The sequence below is a fragment of the Tachysurus vachellii genome, chromosome 6, assembly GCF_030014155.1.
Source record: "Tachysurus vachellii isolate PV-2020 chromosome 6, HZAU_Pvac_v1, whole genome shotgun sequence".
NCBI classification, from domain to species: domain Eukaryota; kingdom Metazoa; phylum Chordata; class Actinopteri; order Siluriformes; family Bagridae; genus Tachysurus; species Tachysurus vachellii.
In genome coordinates, this window is record NC_083465.1 from 7,892,002 (window position 1) to 7,910,424 (window position 18,423).

Sequence of the window (18,423 nt, forward strand, 5' to 3'; positions counted from 1 at the left end):
TGGAATTCCAAGTCACACCTTCCAAGTAATGTACTGTAAGGACAACCTTTTTTGTTTAGAATCAGATAATCAATTTATATCTTAAAATGAAGTGAATTAAGGGTCCAAATAAAATACTGCTGAAGCTTAAAAAGCAACAGTATCATTGCAAAAGGATTTCCTTGTTCAAAGGTCCCCCAACACTATACGGAGAAATGTGTTATAGTCTGATATTACAAAGATTTCCTTTTTAAGAAGAAAGACTTCTTGGACATCATTGTAATAAATAATGCATGTCAGCATGTCAATAATCCAAAGTAAATATACAGTTTTACCAAATAATGCTCAGACTTATCTTTTTTTGAGTGACACCAGATAGTGTGATAATGATAGTGTCCCTTCTAAAACTACGTGAACAATGAACAGGATATTTCCTCCAAATTTGTTAGCTATGTATCATTTGTTGTAAAGCAGGGGCAGAACATGTCAAGATGTTCCAAGGTGATATCCAAACTCACTGAGTGCCTTAATGAAATCAGAGGGTGTTTTAACTAAGTAAAATTTGAATTTGAAGTATAAATTCATGGATGTGCACACTTACGCAAATACATTATTCTAATTGATTAAGCTTTTGAATGGTTGCTCTAAAATGTGAGACAACAATGTTATCAGTTTTTTAGACATTACCATATCAGTTCACTACCAGAACACAGCAGTTTATCTAATGTAATAGTTTACCTTATATGTATGATTCTCAGTTTATGGCTGTTAGCATTCCTGTTTTACATGAAGGATGTATAAAATAAGCATATAAATACATGTAACTGTAAAAATGTTAAGTAGAAAAGCAGTGTCATCCATTGTTCACCAAGACCAATATATCCCTGGGTTAATGTATTGTAAATGAGAAATGTGTATACCCATGATCAAATGAACTGTTTATGTGGGGGCAAATTTAACTCAAGGTTTAGATAATACATTGATAGTATATAATGACTTTCATTTGAGGATTGTTCTTAAGCAGTTATGGGGAAAAAATATTACACCAAATTATTTTTCTGTTTATGTATTATCGGTGAGTATAATACTAATAATCACAGACAGCTGAAACAGCAAGACCCCCATATTTGCTTTTAGTTCACACATGTTGGTGCACTTTCTCTTCTATCTGTGAAGAATGATTTCCCAGAATGTCAAGGGCGGAGCTAGTTTTTAGGGACTTACTTTCACTGTATCATGTTTAAACATGCATTACAATGTAGTCAAATAGTCAGTGTGTATTTGTTTGTTTTTTATTATGATAATTTTATTGTTATTTTATTTAATTTTTTTATTATTCTGTCATTTTGGGTGTCGACTAATGTAGGGACAATGAACTACAAAATAAACTTGTATCTGTAAGTCTTTTTTGTTTGTTTGTTTTGTTTTGTTTGGTATATTTTAAAGAATTATTAATAAAGAATTCTTCTAATTATATTGCAGATATGCAGAGATTGGTATCTTTTTATGGAAATTTATTTAGGATCTTTTTATCTTTTTATGTTTTCCCTGTAGGAACTGACGTGTCGGGAAGAGCTGCTTACACTTTTGTTATCATTGCTACCACTAGTGTGGAAGATTCCTATTCAGGAAGGAAAGCTCCCTGGTTAGTATCAGACCATTATACAATTATCTCTCTACTGTATGTTAAGAGACTTCTAGCACATGGACAGGTCTGTAATTGTGTATTATGAGTAGCATACAAACAGCCTACAGCCAGAATAATTTGATGAATACAAAGACTCAATACATGGATCATAGATAAATTTTATAGCCCATTGCTGTTTACCATGTAGCAACAGGATGTAAATCTCATGAACAGTTTGTGCATTTTTATTTTTTAATCTTCATAGATTTCACCCTGCCTTCACTTATGGAAGGGCACCCTGTTCGAGAAGAAAAAGCTGCAACTCTGAATGTGGGAAAGCATAAAACTTTTTGTGATGCACAGAACATTGGAAAGCACCACTCTCACAGTTGGAAGTCCCGACATATACGAAGGACTGCTCAGAGATATTCAGTGAGTGATGTGCACAAATCCCAGATCTCCACATCTGATTCTGAATCTAATTCAGATGAAAAATCAGCAAATACATGTCCCAAACATCACAGGTCTTCTGGTTCGTCCAGTCATTCTAGACTCCAGCATCATCAGTTAGTAGTGCTTCTGCAGCAGTCACTGCAGTATCCTTATGTGGATGGCATGAGCAGTTTTAGTGGATCCAGGCCTTATATAAGGCATTTTGAATCACTGCTGCCTGATACTAAAATACTAACTGATTCTACACCCTTTTCTATTTTGAGTGCTGTTGCAAATACACCGTTTGACCTATGTCACGTTTTATTGTCCTTACTGGAGAAAATCTGCAAACTTGACATGACTATCAATCACAACCAATGCTTAACTGTTAGTGTTGTTCCAAAACTCACTGAAATTCTAACAGAGTTTTATGACTGTGGGCCAGAAGGGGGAAGTGGTCAAGAAGGGGTTGATGAAGTAGCTGCAGGCTGGGCTGAGGAGCCAGTTGCCCTTGTTCAGAGAATGTTATTGCGCACCACCCTGCATTTAATGTCTATAAATTTAGGTCAGAATGAGGTACTACCTAATAGTCTGCGGCAAAGCTTAAGAGATCTGCTCATAGCCATCTTGAAGATTCGCACCTGCCTTGATAAGCAAGCCTTCAAGGCACGAGGGAATCTATTTGCTCCTCGAACCAAAACAAATCTACAAGAGATACAAGAAGACATTTCTTTTTCTAGTTATCATCACCAAGCTCTGCTGCTGTCAGAACTCATTGAGGGTGTCCTTCAGTTTTTGCTTGGCTGCTTAGAAGCCTCTGCCCCAAATCCTTTCTTTTTCAGCCAGGCCCTAGAATTAATTCATGAGTTTGTGCAGCACCATGGCCTTGAAATGTTTGAGGAAACTTGCCTTCATCTCGAAGCCCTTGGTAATACTTGTGATTCTTCAGTGAGTGCTGAGGTTTTGGAACGATTGCATGGCATTATTTCTGGTGTCCTTAAGATAATCAGTGTAGTGAAAAGGGCCAAATCAGAACAAATTCACCAGTCATCATGTGAGCGACGTTGTCACAAACGCTGTGAGTATTCTCAATTGCTGCACCATCACTGTGACATCTCAGGGCTGCCTGTAATTGCCTTCAAGCAGGCAAATGAGGGTAATGACTTACAAGTGTACTACCCTGAACGTTGTTGCATTCTGGCTGTCTGTGCTCACCAATGTCTGCGACTACTCCAACGTCTCTCTCCCTCTGGTCCTGCCATGCTGCAGATTCTGACGGGTGTGCAAGCTGTTGGTATTTGTTGCTGTATGGAACCACTTTCTGTGGTGGCTCCACTGCTTCAAGTATTTCAAGCCCCAAGTCTGTGCAGCTATCAGTCCTTTATTCTCAATGTACTTAGTAGGTTTGTACTGGAACAGCTAGGAGGAGAACAATCTTCAGTTAAAGCCGCAATAACTTCTTGCACTATCTGTATGGACAACTGCCAGAAACTTGATATTGAAAAGACTTTGTACAAAAAGGAGATAGCCTCATCCTCTTCTCCCTGTTCTTCCCTTCAATCACAAGTTGTTCTTCCTAGTAGAGGGTCTGAAGATATGTACTGGAAATGGGATGCTTTAAAAGCTTACCAGGATGTAGTCTTCGGTAAAGATTGGCAGTGGAGTAAACAGATTTCCAGTCATGTATGCCAACTGATCTTAAGGGGAAATGCAGTAATACAATGGAAATTGTACACTTATGTTTTTTATCCTATGCTTCAGAGAGGTGTGGAGTTAGCCCACCATGCTCAAAAACTAGGTGTGTCCAAGACATGCAGTCAAGTTTGTAGTTATCACACTCACTGCCTCCCTGTGGAAGTGCTGCTTATGTATCTTCAAGTGCTGCCCTGCTTACTCAAGTCAAGGTAGGATTTATTTTACTTTCTACTTCTGTTAAATATTTATTTTGGGCGGGATGAATATTAATTTGAAACTGAAACCACATTGAAATGTTTCTTTGTGGGATTAATGATACTGAATATAACATGAGCAGACATTCTAGCAAAACCTTAACTGTCATTTTGTAAAAATGTGTTGCTCTTTCTACTATATGTCTACTATGTTCTACTAGTTTCTTTCTACTATGACCTTAAAATAAAAAGTAGCAAAAAAATTTTTATACCGAACTACAGCTTTCTATAGACTTTCTATATTTTTCTAAAAATATAACACATAGGGTAAACTATATGGCTAGTAAGTATTTCTATACATTGTTTCCATGTTCCATGTCATTGTTATTATCTAAACAAAACTACAGTGTTTTGTGTTGTGTTGTGCTTATTTTACATCATTGTTTCTCTTTTATTCTTACTGGTTCTGATCCTTTTTGCCCACAGCACAGTGGTGCGTGACTTATTCATAAGCAGTACTGGGCTGAATCAGATGACTGAATTGATCTATCTGGACTCCACTAGGCCTTGGGCACTTAAGGTGTTTGAGACATTGATTTTAAATGGCTTTGACCATCAGACAGATCTTGCCCTGCATGGACTGTGTAGTGCAGAAGACGAAGAGTCTCAAGTGAAAGGTGTTGGTCCACAGAGTTTTAGTAAATTCTATGAGGATTTGAAAGAGGCATGTCTGAATAGCAAATGCAGTATTAGTGCTGGAATCAAATGGAACCATGGAGGTGCATATTTGAACATTATTAATCTTTTTTTGTGTATGGCCTTCTTATGTATAAGCAAAGAAGCTGACTGTGATAGGGACTCTTCAAATGACATTGAAGGTGCCTCAGACAATGTCAATACAGCCAGCGAAACCCTGGGTGGGGGGTTATCTTTCCTCTTACCAGATAGAGTGGCATTGTCATCAAAGGAGCACTTAAGGCGAGCAGCAGATGTATGGTCTGTATGCCATCGGGTGTATTTGGTGAGCCCAGTGTTCCAGAAACAGCTCTTCAGGTTAGGTGGCTTGAAAGTCTGCTATCATCTCATGACTATGGCCCTTCAGATACTTACCTTGAAAATCAAAGAAGACAAGTCTAAGAAAAAGAGTGACAGCAAGGGCAAAATAAGCCCACACTTGGTGGATGGAACACATGAAACACAACAGCTAGATCGTAATCATTCAGTGAATCCTGGTCATATGGAGGCAACAGTTCCAGCACAGAAGCTGGAAGAAGAGTGGCTTCTACAGGGTTTACATTTACTGGAAGCGCTTTTATCCATCTGTCTTCACAACTCCAAGTCTGTGCTCCAGAAACCTGAATATAACATCTCGTTCCAGGTACTAAATATACAATTTCTTACTAAATAATCCTTTTTACAAACAACACAAGAATTTATAATTTCATTAATTCAATGTTTTAGTCTATTAATCTATATTAGACGCCTTTGACAAAACCTAATATTATTTTTCATACACTTTTGCTCCTACTTACTCCCCCCCCCCTCCCCCCCCTCTCTCTCTTCACCTCTTTCTCTACAAAACTTCAGTCTGTAGAGGATATCCTGTGTGAGGTGAAGGATCAGCTGTCAATCTCTGATGTGGTAAACTCTGACTTGGCTGTTCCCCTGTTTGACAGCCTGTTGCGTGTTGCACTGGCTCAGGTGTCTGCTCCAGTCTTTGATATTGAGGAGAAACCTGAAAGGGTAAGGATTCTTGTTTGTTTTTTTTTGTTTACCTAAGATACAATAATCTCAATAATATCATCTTAGTTAATCAACTACCATCAAGTTTATTCTAGCTGGTGCTTGTTTCATTTATTTTGTGGAGTTGTAATGGGAAGCAAATTTCAATATTGCTTGGAATTTATTTTTCTTTTGAACAGCAAGAAGAAGCATGTTGACTGATAAATGATTATAATAAATGAACAATTAAATACAAATTTATTTAATAAAATCATATATCAGTAGTGCTTACTTAAACTTATTTATACATGGACATGCATAAATGAATACAACTTCTGTTACTTTATTTGTGAGTGACTAAATTTCTCCTAGGGCTTTGACCTATCTTTGTCAGCTGATTTGGTCTTGTGATCAGAGGGTTTATTTACGTACTTACTTACTTACTTACTTACTTACTTACTTACTTACTTACTTACTTACTTACTTACTGAAATTTCAGCATAAATAGGTGCATATTTAGCTATGGGTGTTTAGCATGTTTTAGATGTTTTTGTACATTTCAAACTTCAATGTTTCTATTAGCAGATCATTTTGTTTCTTTCCTGAAATAAATGCTTACAATTAGCACAATTATCTGCTAATTGAACAAGACTTGAAATACTTGAAATATGTACAAGTCTTCTTCTACTGAAATACTGTCTGAAATGTCTAATCTTGTAAAAAGAATTCCTAGATCATTTTGACTATATACAAAATGCTGTCCTTTGCTAAGTTATCATTTTTGCAGTGTAAGTAAGAATTTGCTTTTGAAAATAATACAATAGTTTATGCTGCTATACTATAAGGTGTTATAGCAGCAATGTAGATGGAATACTAAAAGTGTTATATTTGGCTTCTCTTGTAAATATTTTTATTCGTTTTAAAATGTCAGTTTGCTTTTATATTGCTCTTGAATTTTATGAAGCATCAAGCCGGTTGTGAGGTCCCAGCTCCAGCTGGAGATTTGTCTGACGAAGCAGATGAAGTTCAGGTGTGTGAAGTTCAAGCGTTGGGAGAGGAGAAAGGCTACGAGGCTGATAGTGAAAGCAACCCTGAGGATTCTGTGTTGCTAGAGGAAGGTATTACTATACATATGTACGCACATATTCATACATAGTCTTTTCATTTTTACTAGTTTCTAGTACCTCTGACTTTAACCTCACCCATTTTTTTGTGAGATTTTGTGAGACTGTGAGAATTTGCATAATATGCAAAACAACATCATGTTGAGATTTGTAAAAAAAATAAAATAAATAACACCATATGTCAATAGGTTTTAAAAAGATGAAGCTGAACAAATTAATCAGATAAGTCTAGCTCATGATTTGTTTCTTCATGAAAAGTGAGACCTACATGCAAAAAACTTTTTGGCTATTCAGCATGTTTTACAAAACAGAATATCTTCAGAAATGTGGAGTCTTACTACTGTTATTCTAGTATAGATAATACAGATATTAAAAACACATTGATATTTGTAAACAGTGTGGGCACCACATCATTTGGTGCTAATGAGGTGGAGCCAAAATTATTTACACAGCTGTAACTTATGGTTGCTTGCATGAAACTTCAAAGGCATGTCTAGAAGATTTTGAAGATTTCATAAAAAAAAATACATTGCCCAAACTGATTTTAACAGTTAATGTGACAGGGTTAACACTGACAGTATCACAAAACTTGAAGGATAGATATGTGTTGGGACCCACTGTTCTATGATATTAAATTGGCCACTGGCCACTGTGGTATTCATGTTCATTTTTTTGATGAATCCCCTTTACAATTGTTTGGGGCAAAAAAAAGACTAGCTATGACAGCATAACTAAAAGGCTAGAGTTAGAATTCACAGACACAATTTTGCCTAAGAACACAACTATGATAGAGCATCTTGCCATAGGGTAAATATGATAACTAAGTGGCTTGGGGAAAAAATATCCAAGTTTTTGGCCCATGGACAGGAAGCTCACCAGACATTAATCTCATTGAAGCAGCAGACTTGTGAAAATGAATATTAATGTAATTCACAAAACTTTTGGCCACAGCTGTACAATGTGGCACAAACAACAAATGATGGTGCATAGTCAAATACTAGTTCCAGTAGAGATTTATTGTCACAATTCCAACTGGCTTACAAAACATTTTTATCCTCCTTGAGAAATAATCAGATTTTGAATTAAATTTGGTCAGCATGACACAATTTCCATTAAGCAAAACTGTGATAAATCTGTGAAGGAATACATTTTTCATTATTATGTAATATATACTGTATTCTTGACACACAGACAGTCCAGTAGTCATGAATGTCATTCCACAGTATGCTATGCAGTATCTCTCGAAGTTATAGTATTGTGTTTATAGTATTTTGCCTCACTCTAGTTGAGACTCTGAAGGTCTACAGTAGCCTGGGTGGAGATGCCATCATGAATATTGGGGTAATTAGATTAAATCGTGTTTTTCTTATCTTCTTTATACTTATTATTTCTTTTGGTAGTTTTGAGTAACATTTATTAGGTAGAGTAACATTAGTTATAGGTAACAAATATTAGTTTGTTTAACATGTCACAAACTAAATGGTGTTAAGCTTTTATTCTTCATAATACCCTGCAAGTTGATGCTTATTCATGATTATAGACAAGCACAGCCTATATTAGGTCATTGGTGGCTTAGTGGTTTATGACTCTGAACTAGAGATTAGAAGATTGTCCTAGCAAACTGCAGGGGCTGTGATTAAGCTCATTATGGCTTCTAAACAAGCTAACTGTGTTAGAATTTTACCTGGAAAATGTGTATTTATGTAATAAATTGGCATAACACCCTAGCACAAAGTGTGCTTCTCTTTCAAATATAATTTAATTGAGGATCATACAAAAGTATGGCTAATTTGCCCAAAATTTGGACAATTTGCAAGTTTGATTGCATATTCTGATTAGAAATTTTATGGTACTTTGAGTTTAGTTTGAGCCAGCAAGCAACCTTTGAGTGCTTCATTCAAAACACCACTTAAAATATAATCACGCAACATGGCCAACTATCACCAAAAACACAGAAAAAGACACTTTTTTCAGCTGAGCAGTTTAGTTGAAAATGTTCAGAATTAATTAATTCACCAGAAAAATTCCACTAACCAATCCATAGTGTATCAGCTTTCTTGAAGGGGAGTGCCCGCTTTGCTAGCTACTAAAGACATTACACATACCAAAGAAGAATTACCAACAGGCCTCCACTAAAAGTATCTCTGAAGATGTTCTTAGGGTTCAAAAGTACCTCTGAAAAAATGACCTACATAGAAACCATCATTATACCTTCAAAGTGAGTGTTTATTCTTTAGTTTTGCTTATAAATGTCAGATTTTGGGTATTGTTGCTATTCAATCTACAATTCTGTGACAAGAAATTAATTTCACAGATATAAGTAATCACAGATTTATTGTGATATTTATTTGATGTGATTCATGAGGAAGGCACAAGTTTTAGAGTTAGAGACAATAGAATTTAAATAGGTTTTTGTGGGGCAATGTTGGCCAAGTGCTGAGAGTGCTTTCTGTTTAAGCAGTTTGTACTATAAAATATGTTTCTACCAGCTAACCTCTACTATGATTTTTGGTGTTTCATTTAGCTCTTTTAAATAATTAGTGTTAGGCCTAATCTGTAACAAATAATTGAGCATCTAATCATCATTAAGGGGGAGCTTGTGTTTTTGAAAATTTTAGTTTGTCTTGATTAGGGGAGCAGTCAAAATGTCTAATGGGATTTCCTACAATCATGTTTGGCAATGAAGTATAATATGAATCATAATGAACTGCAAGCTCACAGGGGCCCTTTGTCTCATAATCTGTCCCTGGTACATTATGTTACAGCTCAAGTTGCTAGAATTTTGAATTTTGAACTGATGCATTAATATTTTATAATTTAATTTATTTTATAATAATAATATATATTTATGCAACATATACATGAAATTAATCAGAGCATTATTAACTGCAGACCAATTACGTATATTTTACATCCAAGCTTAAAAGTGTTCTGTTTTGTTATCTTTAAAATCACTGCTTTGAATAGTCTTAAAAACCAGAAGAAGAGTGAGGAATATTATTATTGTCTTTTATTCTCAGGTGTGAAGATGGAAGTGTTGGACCCATTAGATAAATATTTGTTTGAATCTGCTGCCATGGCACATGGCTCTGGACAAGCCTTTTTGCTTTTTCCACAAATATGCCTTATGGAGCTGCAGCTGCTGGCCAGTAGTTCTCCAGATCCAGATGTGCTAAGTCACATATTGCAAAGTATTCTGGCAACTGTGAAGATGCATCATTCCAATGCTGAAATTATTTACCAACAGGTTAAACTTCCACTACCTTCAATTGCATAAAATTATTTTGAGTTGCAGGTTTGCTAAATGATCTCTGTAATCATATAATATAAAATGATCTCTTTTTTGTTCAGGGTGGAGTAAAAACTATTCTGACAGGCTTTGCAAACATTCTCACTCAGTCAGATTCCTGCTATAAAGGTATGTATCCCTACAGTTTAAAAGCCTTCACTGTTTGGAATAGCTTTGTGTTAGTAGGGCAGTGCAATCCAGTTATGCAAGAAATTATTCTGTAAATTATGAAATGTTGCACTTTCAAACACAGTATTTATGGACACATTTAATTTGATGTCAAGGCCTGTGGGTAAGTGGCGGGGTGTTTCTGGCTTGTACAAAGCCAACATTCTGTTCTGCTATTTCTTAGTATTTAAGCTTAACATTTTGTAAGGCCAAAAATACACAGCACAGTATCGGCCCCATGTCTGTCCTTGAAAAGCACACTATTATTATCTCACATTATTATTATTGTCATTATTATCACATACAGATTTTGTCCTGTAACTCGTCCCACACTCAACCCACTTGTACCTTAACTCAACCCACACAGACCCATGAATGATGTCAAATAGATGAGTATTCTGGTGACATTACTTGAATTCACATGCACAATAACTGCCAAAATAATTGGAATCACAAATTTACTGCAACATTCACAAGTGACGCATCAGCATGCTCAGCAGAATGAGAATTGTACTATCAGTCTTCTGATGACATCAAATGCACACATGTACTTGCCTCCAAATCTCTTGGCTCTCTATCTTTCCGCCTCCAAAATGTTGGTGTTCTGTCCACTCTCCTACTAAAGTATACATACCCTGTTTGTCCACTCTCCTGAAAAAGTGCTGGTGCCCTGTCTGTCCATTGTAATGCAAATGTGTTGACATCCTATCTGTCTACTCTCCTGCAAAAGTGTTGGCACATATTCTGTCCACTTGCTTCCCAAAAGTCTTCATCCATCTTTCAATCAATCTACCAGTAGCAGAAATCTATCTATCGGTCTGTCTGTCTGTCTGTCTGTCACTCTAACCAGTCAACATTAAATGGCATCACTTACACGGCACATCACATTATGTCACTTGAACGGCAACCCACAAAAGAAGGTGGAATCACAAAATTACCACAACATGCACATAACATATAAAAATGCTTGGCCCAATGAGGAGAACTGCATGAGAGATATGCTGGAGACCCCCAACATAAGTGTAATCATAAAATTACAGCAAAATGTGTATATAACCTAATAAAACACCCCGCACAATGTGGAGAACTGTGCTATGAGTATTCTGGTGACATCAAGTACACAACAACCCCCTAAAGGGGAATCACAAAATTACACCAATATACACATGAAATATCAAACCACTCAGCATACCTGCCGGGGATTTACGGAATTCATGGAAAATACACCAAGCTCTTGCTATATTTGATGTTAAAGAGCATGAATATACAATCAGAAAGAAACTGCACAGCTTTCATTATCATGGGAGCTGTGCAAGGAGGGCAAGACTGAAGTTTGTGAAAGAACACAGAGACAAAGGCCAAGACCTGTGGAATAATGTGCTTTGGACAAATGAGTCTAAAATTGTATTATTTGGAGACTATAACAGAGGGCATGTTTGGTGTAAACCAAATACAGCATTTCAGCAAAATAACTTACTAACTGTGAAACATGGAGGTGGAAGTGTTATGTTTTGGGGATGTTTTGCTGCAGCAGGACCTGACCAGCTCATCATCATAGAATCCACTGTGAATTCTACATTGTATCCGAAGGTGCTTGAGGGACATGTGATACCATCTGTCAAAAAATTAAAGCTAAAGTGAAACTGGACATTGCAACATGACATAAACATAAGAACGCACTACACAGCGAGAGTTTAGTAAATGCTGTGTTTTTTTTTTTCACGAAGATGGGCTCACCTCTTTTGTGCCAACAGAAATGCAACCAGCGGTGATTCCATAGTACACAGCACAATGGTTGGACATGATGGTTCAGTGGTTAAGGCTTTAGGTTACTGATCAGGAGGTCGGGGTTCAAGCCCACAAGCTGCTGAGATGTCAACGTTGGGTCCTTGAGCAAGGCCCTTAACCTCACCTGCTCCAGGGGTGCCGTACAATGGCTGAACCTGCGCTCTGACCCCAGGCTCATAATAAACTGGGATATGCGAAAACTTAAAAGCATTTCACTGAATGTCTTTGTATGTGACAAATAAAATTTGAATTTGAGCATCAGTGACCACTGATGAGGTAACCGTATCCAAGACCACCACCACATGCTCCAACCAGAAGCCGTGGATGACTGCTAAAGTGTGTGCACTACGTCTAGAGACGTAGCCTTCAGAGCAGGGTGTCAATAAGAACAGCAAGGGCCAAACTGTCCCGAAAGCGTGCACATCCACAACCACTTCTCAGACAGTGTAGACATCTGGCGCATATTGCAGGGCATACAGGCGATCACAAACTACAAGGCAGCTTCACTTGCCTGTGATATTGACATCCACCTCACAGGTGTGACATATCAAGATGCTGATTAGACAGCATGATTATTGTACAGGTGTGCCTTAGGCTGGCCACAATAAAATGCCACTCTAAAATGTGCAGTTTTACCGTATTTGGGAGTCCAGGGGGGGTCAGAAAACCAGTCAGTATCTGGTGTGACCACCATTTGCTTCACGCAGTGCAACACATCTCCAACGCATAGAGTTGATCAGGTTGTTGATTGTGTCCTGTGGAATGTTGGTCCACTCCTCTTCAATGGCTGTGTGAAGTTGTGGGTATTGGAAGGAACTGGAACACGCTGTTGTATATGCCGATCCAGAGCATCCCAAACATGTCCGGTGAGTATGCTGACCATGCAAGAACTGGGTTATTTTCAGCTTCCAGGAATTGTGTACAGATCCTTGCTACATGGGGCCATGCATGTTCATGCTGCAACATGAGGTAATGGTCGTGGATGAAAGGCACAACAATGGGCCTCAGGGTCTCATCACAGTATCTCTGTGCATTCAAAATGCCATCAATAAAATGCACCTGTGTTTGTTGTCCGTAACATATGCCTGCCCATACCCTAACCCCACCTCCATAATGGGCCACTTGATCAACAATGTTGACATCAGCAAACCCCTCACCCACATGACGCCATACTGCCATCTGCCCTGTACAGTGAAAACCGGGATTCATCCATGAAGAGAACATCTCTCTAAAGTGCCAGAAGCCATCAAACGTGAGCATTTGCATGTAGATGACCTTCCCTGAGACAGTTTGTACAGAAATTCTCTAGTTATGCATACCGATTGTTGCAGCAGCTGTCCAGGTGGCAGAGACATCTCAATGAGGTTATTTCAGACAAAGGTGGAAACACTAGCTATTAGGGCATATGGTGTCCTAACTATTTCCTCAGTTTGATATACTAATTTTGCTCATTTATTTTGTTTAATAAGTGAAAAGTTTGTGTTGTTGTTTACAAGCAATTACATAAATCCAATAATTTTTTTTTGCATAGCGCTTTTAACAATTCACATTGTCTCAAAGCAGCTTTACAGAAGTATAGAAACTTCTGTAAAGAGGAGAGAAAAATATATATATATATATATATATATATATATATATATATATATATATATATATATATATATATATACACGAAAATAAGATAAATTAAATAAAGGAATACATACACTCAGTTTAAAATTAATTTAAAAATATTAATTTAAAATTTTAAAAAATACTATCCCTATCACGAATGAGCAAGCCGGAGGTGCCAGCAGCAAGAAAAATCTCCCTGAGCTGATATGAGGAAGAAATCTTGAGTGGAACCAGGCTCAGAAGGGAACCCATCCTCATTTGGGTGACACTGGACAGTAAATAATGTAAGTGTAGATAATGTCCTTTCTACAACAGTTTATAATAGTGCAACTGAGAGCACCTGTAGAACTAATGGGACAGCGCAAACTCTTAAGTTCACCATGGACCCAACACTAATTCCTTCCTGTCAAAGTCTTCAAATGATTGCTGATAAAATCCAGACCATACAGCTAACTGACACAACATTTTTTCAAAGGAGACATGACAGTTTCCGGGTGGCTCCATCCACAGCAATCCCAAGAGTCACTTGCTGACCATGCAGATAAATCTCTGGCAGAGGGCACACTGGCAACGAGACTCCAACCAGGGGTAGAACGCCAGGAGTGACGAAGTAGCTCTGTAAGAAGAGACGATCAGACTAGTAATTCGGAACACTGGGAGCTCGGGAGTGGCATATATAGCTCGACAGAGAGGGAGAGAGAGGAGAACCTGGGATGAGGGCTTCCTGTCATGTAAAGCGTCCCACCACTCCACAGTCTGCAAACCTAAGCAACTTGCAAAGGTGGTAAGCCAACAACATCCAGACTTCCCAGTTCACCAAACACTCTATGCCCATTAACCCTCCAGATCTGCTCTTTTACCTAAGAAAAACTATTCATAAAAAGCTAGACTAAACAAATGTGTTTTTAGCCTGGACTTAAACACTGAGACCCGAACACTAATTGGAAGGCTGTTTCATAACAGTGGGGCTCTGTAAGAAAAAGGCTTTGCCCCCTGTTGTAGCCTTTTGTACTTGAGGTACTACCAAAAAGCCTGCACCTTTTGATCGAAGTGCGAGACCATTAAGTGCTTTAGAGTTTAGTAATAGTATTTTATAATCAATGTGAAACTTGACTGGGACTTGTCTTGACATCACAATCATCTACAAGTCCAAACTAAAACAAGATCATAAATTGACATTTCTTAATAAAGAACTCAATATATTTAATGGGGTGTCCTAATTTTTTCACATGACTGTATCTCTTAACAATTTTTCCTAATGAGCAAGGCAGAAGCAGTATATACAGTCAGGTCCATAAATATTGGGACATCGACACAATTCTAACATTTTTGGCTCTATACACCACTACAATGGATTTGAAATGAAATGAAAGTTGTGCTTTAACTGCAGACTGTCAGCTTTAATTTGAGGGCATTTACATCCAAATCAGGTGAACGGTGTAGGAATTACAACAGTTTGCATATGTGCCTCCCACTTGTTAAGGGACCAAAAGTAATAGGACAGAATAATAATCATAAATCAAACTTTCACTTTTTTAATACTTGGTTGCAAATCCTTTACAGTCAATTACAGCCTGAAGTCTGGAACGCATAGACATCACAAGACGCTGGGTTTCATCCCTGGTGATGCTCTGCCAGGCCTCTACTGCAACTGTCTTCAGTTCCTGCTTGTTCTTGGGGCATTTTCCCTTGAGTTTTGTCTTCAGCAAGTGAAATGCATGCTCAATCGGATTCAGGTCAGGTGATTGACTTGGCCATTGCATAACATTCCACTTTTTTCACTTAAAAACTCTTTGGTTTTCACTTAAAAACTCTGCACTGTGAAGCTCCGTCCTGTTGTGAACACCCTTCACAACAGTTGGCCAGATCAAGAACACTCTCCAGGAGTGAACAGATCAAGAACACTCTCCTGTCGTAGACGACCACCCCGCAGCTCCCGAGCCACATGCGGCTCTTTGCCCGGTTTCATGCTCTTACGTTCATATCGAAGTTTGTATTTGTGTCTTTTTAATATGCGTGTTCGCTTCGCTTGAGTTCAATACGGTATTTTTGTCAAACGCGCATGTGAGTGGGATGAAAATACCTCAAAGTTTTCCAGTAGGAGCAAGATCATTTGAGTAAACAATTTGTCAAGTTCGCTCTCAAAATGGCAGGGAAAAAAAGGTGGTGATCATGTGTGCCCATGTGTATGATGTGGCTCTTTGCGGTAACACAGTAAAAAATGTGGCTCTTGGTCTCTGCCTGGTTGGCCACTCCTGGTCTATGATAACGTGAGGTTCTCCAGTAGGTTTTTACTTTTTACACATTTCTTCTGATTTTATTTTTTAGTAACGAGTAACGAAGATGCTTAGTGGAAATACAGTGGAGTAAAAGTATACATTTTATCTAGGAAATGTAGTGGAGTAAAAGTGAAAGTTGACGTAATTTTAAAAAGCGAAGTAAAGTACAGATATGTGAAATTTCTACTTAAGTACAGTAACGAAGTATTTGTACTCCGTTACATTACAACACTGATGGGTTGAGATTGGATTTAAACTGCTAGTATTTAGGCACATAACCAGTACTAAGGGAAGAATTGATTCCTTTTTGATGGGGTTGGTACTGGTATTATCTGTTTAAAGAAACATGTAGGTAAGGGACCTACTATGCTGGTTGATTATTTTGAAGAAAAATTTGTGAAATTAAACCAGTCACTCAAAGGGGAGTAAAACATTAAAAACTCTGATCGGAAACAGTAATATTATTATCTAGAGAGTTAGCTATCAAATTGTTTGGTTTTTCAAGTGAAGTCAAGAAGCTTTTATTGTCATTTCAACCATATATAGCTGTTGCAGTACATAGTGAAATTGAGACAACGTTTCTCCAGGATCATAGTGCTACATAAAACAAAGACAGGGCTAAGGACTTGTAAGTAGTCTTAACCACATAAAGTGCAACTGTGCAACCTGGTGCAAACAGTGCAGGACAAGACAGGCAGGACAAAAGACAGTGCAGACAAAAAGTTACAAGACAATACAAAAAGCACAAAAAATACAATACACAAAAGACAATAAACAGTAAACAGAAACAGCGCCGACCAGTGTGAATACTGAATGTTCAAACAATAGTTTGTGCAGTAATACTAGAATGAACACAGTTTCTTAGCAGCAGGTCCTTGAGATATATGTATGTATAGTCTATATGTATAGAATTGTGCAAAAACAGCAAACTACTGAAATATTGTATAGTATGTGCAAGATGACTGAGATATTGTACAGTATGTGCAAAACAACTGAAATGTTGTTTGCAGTTTGTGCAAAAGAGCCAAAAAGTGTGCAAAACAGCATGTAAACAGTTTGATGTGTTGGTGTGTGTTTGGTGTAGGTCTATGCAGTCCATACAGATGATGTGCGTGTGTATGTTGTGCTCAGTACAGTTCAGTTTAGTTATTGAGAAGTCTGATGGCTTGTGGAAAGAAACTGTTACACAGTCTGGTCATGAGGGCCCGGATGATTGATGGAAGAGAGACCCCAATGATCTTCTCAGCTGTCCTCACTATCCGCTGCAGGGTTTTGCGATCCGAGATCGTACAGTTCCCAAACCAGACAGTGATGCAGCTGCTCAGAATGCTCTCAATGGTCCCTCTGTAGAACATGGTCAGGATATGGGGAGGGAGATGTGCCTTTCTCAGCCTTCGTAGGAAGTAGAGACGCTGCTGGCCTTTTTTGGTAATGGAACTCTTGTTGAGTGACCAGGTGAGGTTCTCCGCTAGATGAACACCAAGAAATTTGGTGCTCTTGACGATCTCTACGGATGAACCGTTGCTGTTCAGCGGAGAGTGGTCCCTCTGTGCTCTTCTGAATTCTACAACCATCTCTTTAGTTTTATCCACATTCAGAGAAAGGTTGTTGGCTCTACACCAGGTAGTTAGCTGTTGCATGTCCTCCCTGTATGCTGCTGTTCTTGTTGATGAGACCCACCACGGTCGTGTCATGAGCGAACTTGATAATATGATTCGATCAGTGCATTGCTGCACAGTCGTGAGTCAGCTAGGTGAACAGCAGTGGACTGAGCACGCAGCCGTGAGGGGCTCCAGTGTTCAGTGTGGTGGTGCTGGAGATACTGTTCCCGATCCGGACTGACTGAGGTCTCCCGGTCAGGAAGTCCCGGATCCAATTGCAGAGGGAGGTGTTTAGTCCCAGCAGGCTCAGCTTCCCAATCAGGTGCTGAGGGATGATTGTATTGAATGCTGAACTAAAGTCTATGAACAACATTCATACATAAGTGTCTTTATTGTCCAGGTGAGGGTGAGGGCTAAATGGAGGGCTGTGGCAATGGCATCGTCTGTGGAGCTGTTTGGACGATATGCAAACTGTCGGGGGTCCAGTGAGGGTGGTAACTGTGTCTTGATGTGCCTCAAGACGAGCTTCTCAAAGCACTTCATAACTATGGGTGTGAGTGCAACGGGACAATATTCAGTGAGGCAGGACACTGTAGACTTCTTTGGGACAGGAACAATGGCGCTGCTCAATGGGAAATGTTGAAGATGTCAGTAAAGACATCTGCTAGCTGTTCTGCACATTCCCTAAACACCCTGCCAGGAATGTTATCTGGTCCAGCAGCCTTCCATAGGTTAACTCTGCATAGAGTTCTCCTCACGTTGGCCGTGGATAGACAGAGTACCTGGTCGTCTGGGGGAGGGATGGTCTTCCTTGCCGCTACGTTGTTCTGCATCTCAAACTGAGTGTAGAAGTCGTTCAGCGCATCTGGGAGGGAGGCATCGCTGTCACAAGCAGGTGAAGCTGTCTTGTA

The 18,423-nt window shown here is 38.5% G+C and overlaps 1 protein-coding gene across 4 annotated transcripts in view; it reads left to right on the top strand.

The window, feature by feature from the left end:
* The window catches only part of lyst (lysosomal trafficking regulator), a 93,812-nt gene that overhangs the window by 22,178 nt on the left and 53,211 nt on the right, over positions 1–18,423 (top strand). For all 4 annotated transcript variants that reach the window (XM_060871987.1, XM_060871989.1, XM_060871988.1 and 1 more), the window contains 7 exons: positions 1,534–1,624; positions 1,872–3,942; positions 4,414–5,305; positions 5,515–5,670; positions 6,614–6,767; positions 9,794–10,020; positions 10,125–10,191. In XM_060871987.1, coding sequence (XP_060727970.1) covers positions 1,534–1,624; positions 1,872–3,942; positions 4,414–5,305; positions 5,515–5,670; positions 6,614–6,767; positions 9,794–10,020; positions 10,125–10,191 — 3,658 coding nt within the window. The remainder of the gene's footprint in view (positions 1–1,533; positions 1,625–1,871; positions 3,943–4,413; positions 5,306–5,514; positions 5,671–6,613; positions 6,768–9,793; positions 10,021–10,124; positions 10,192–18,423) is intronic.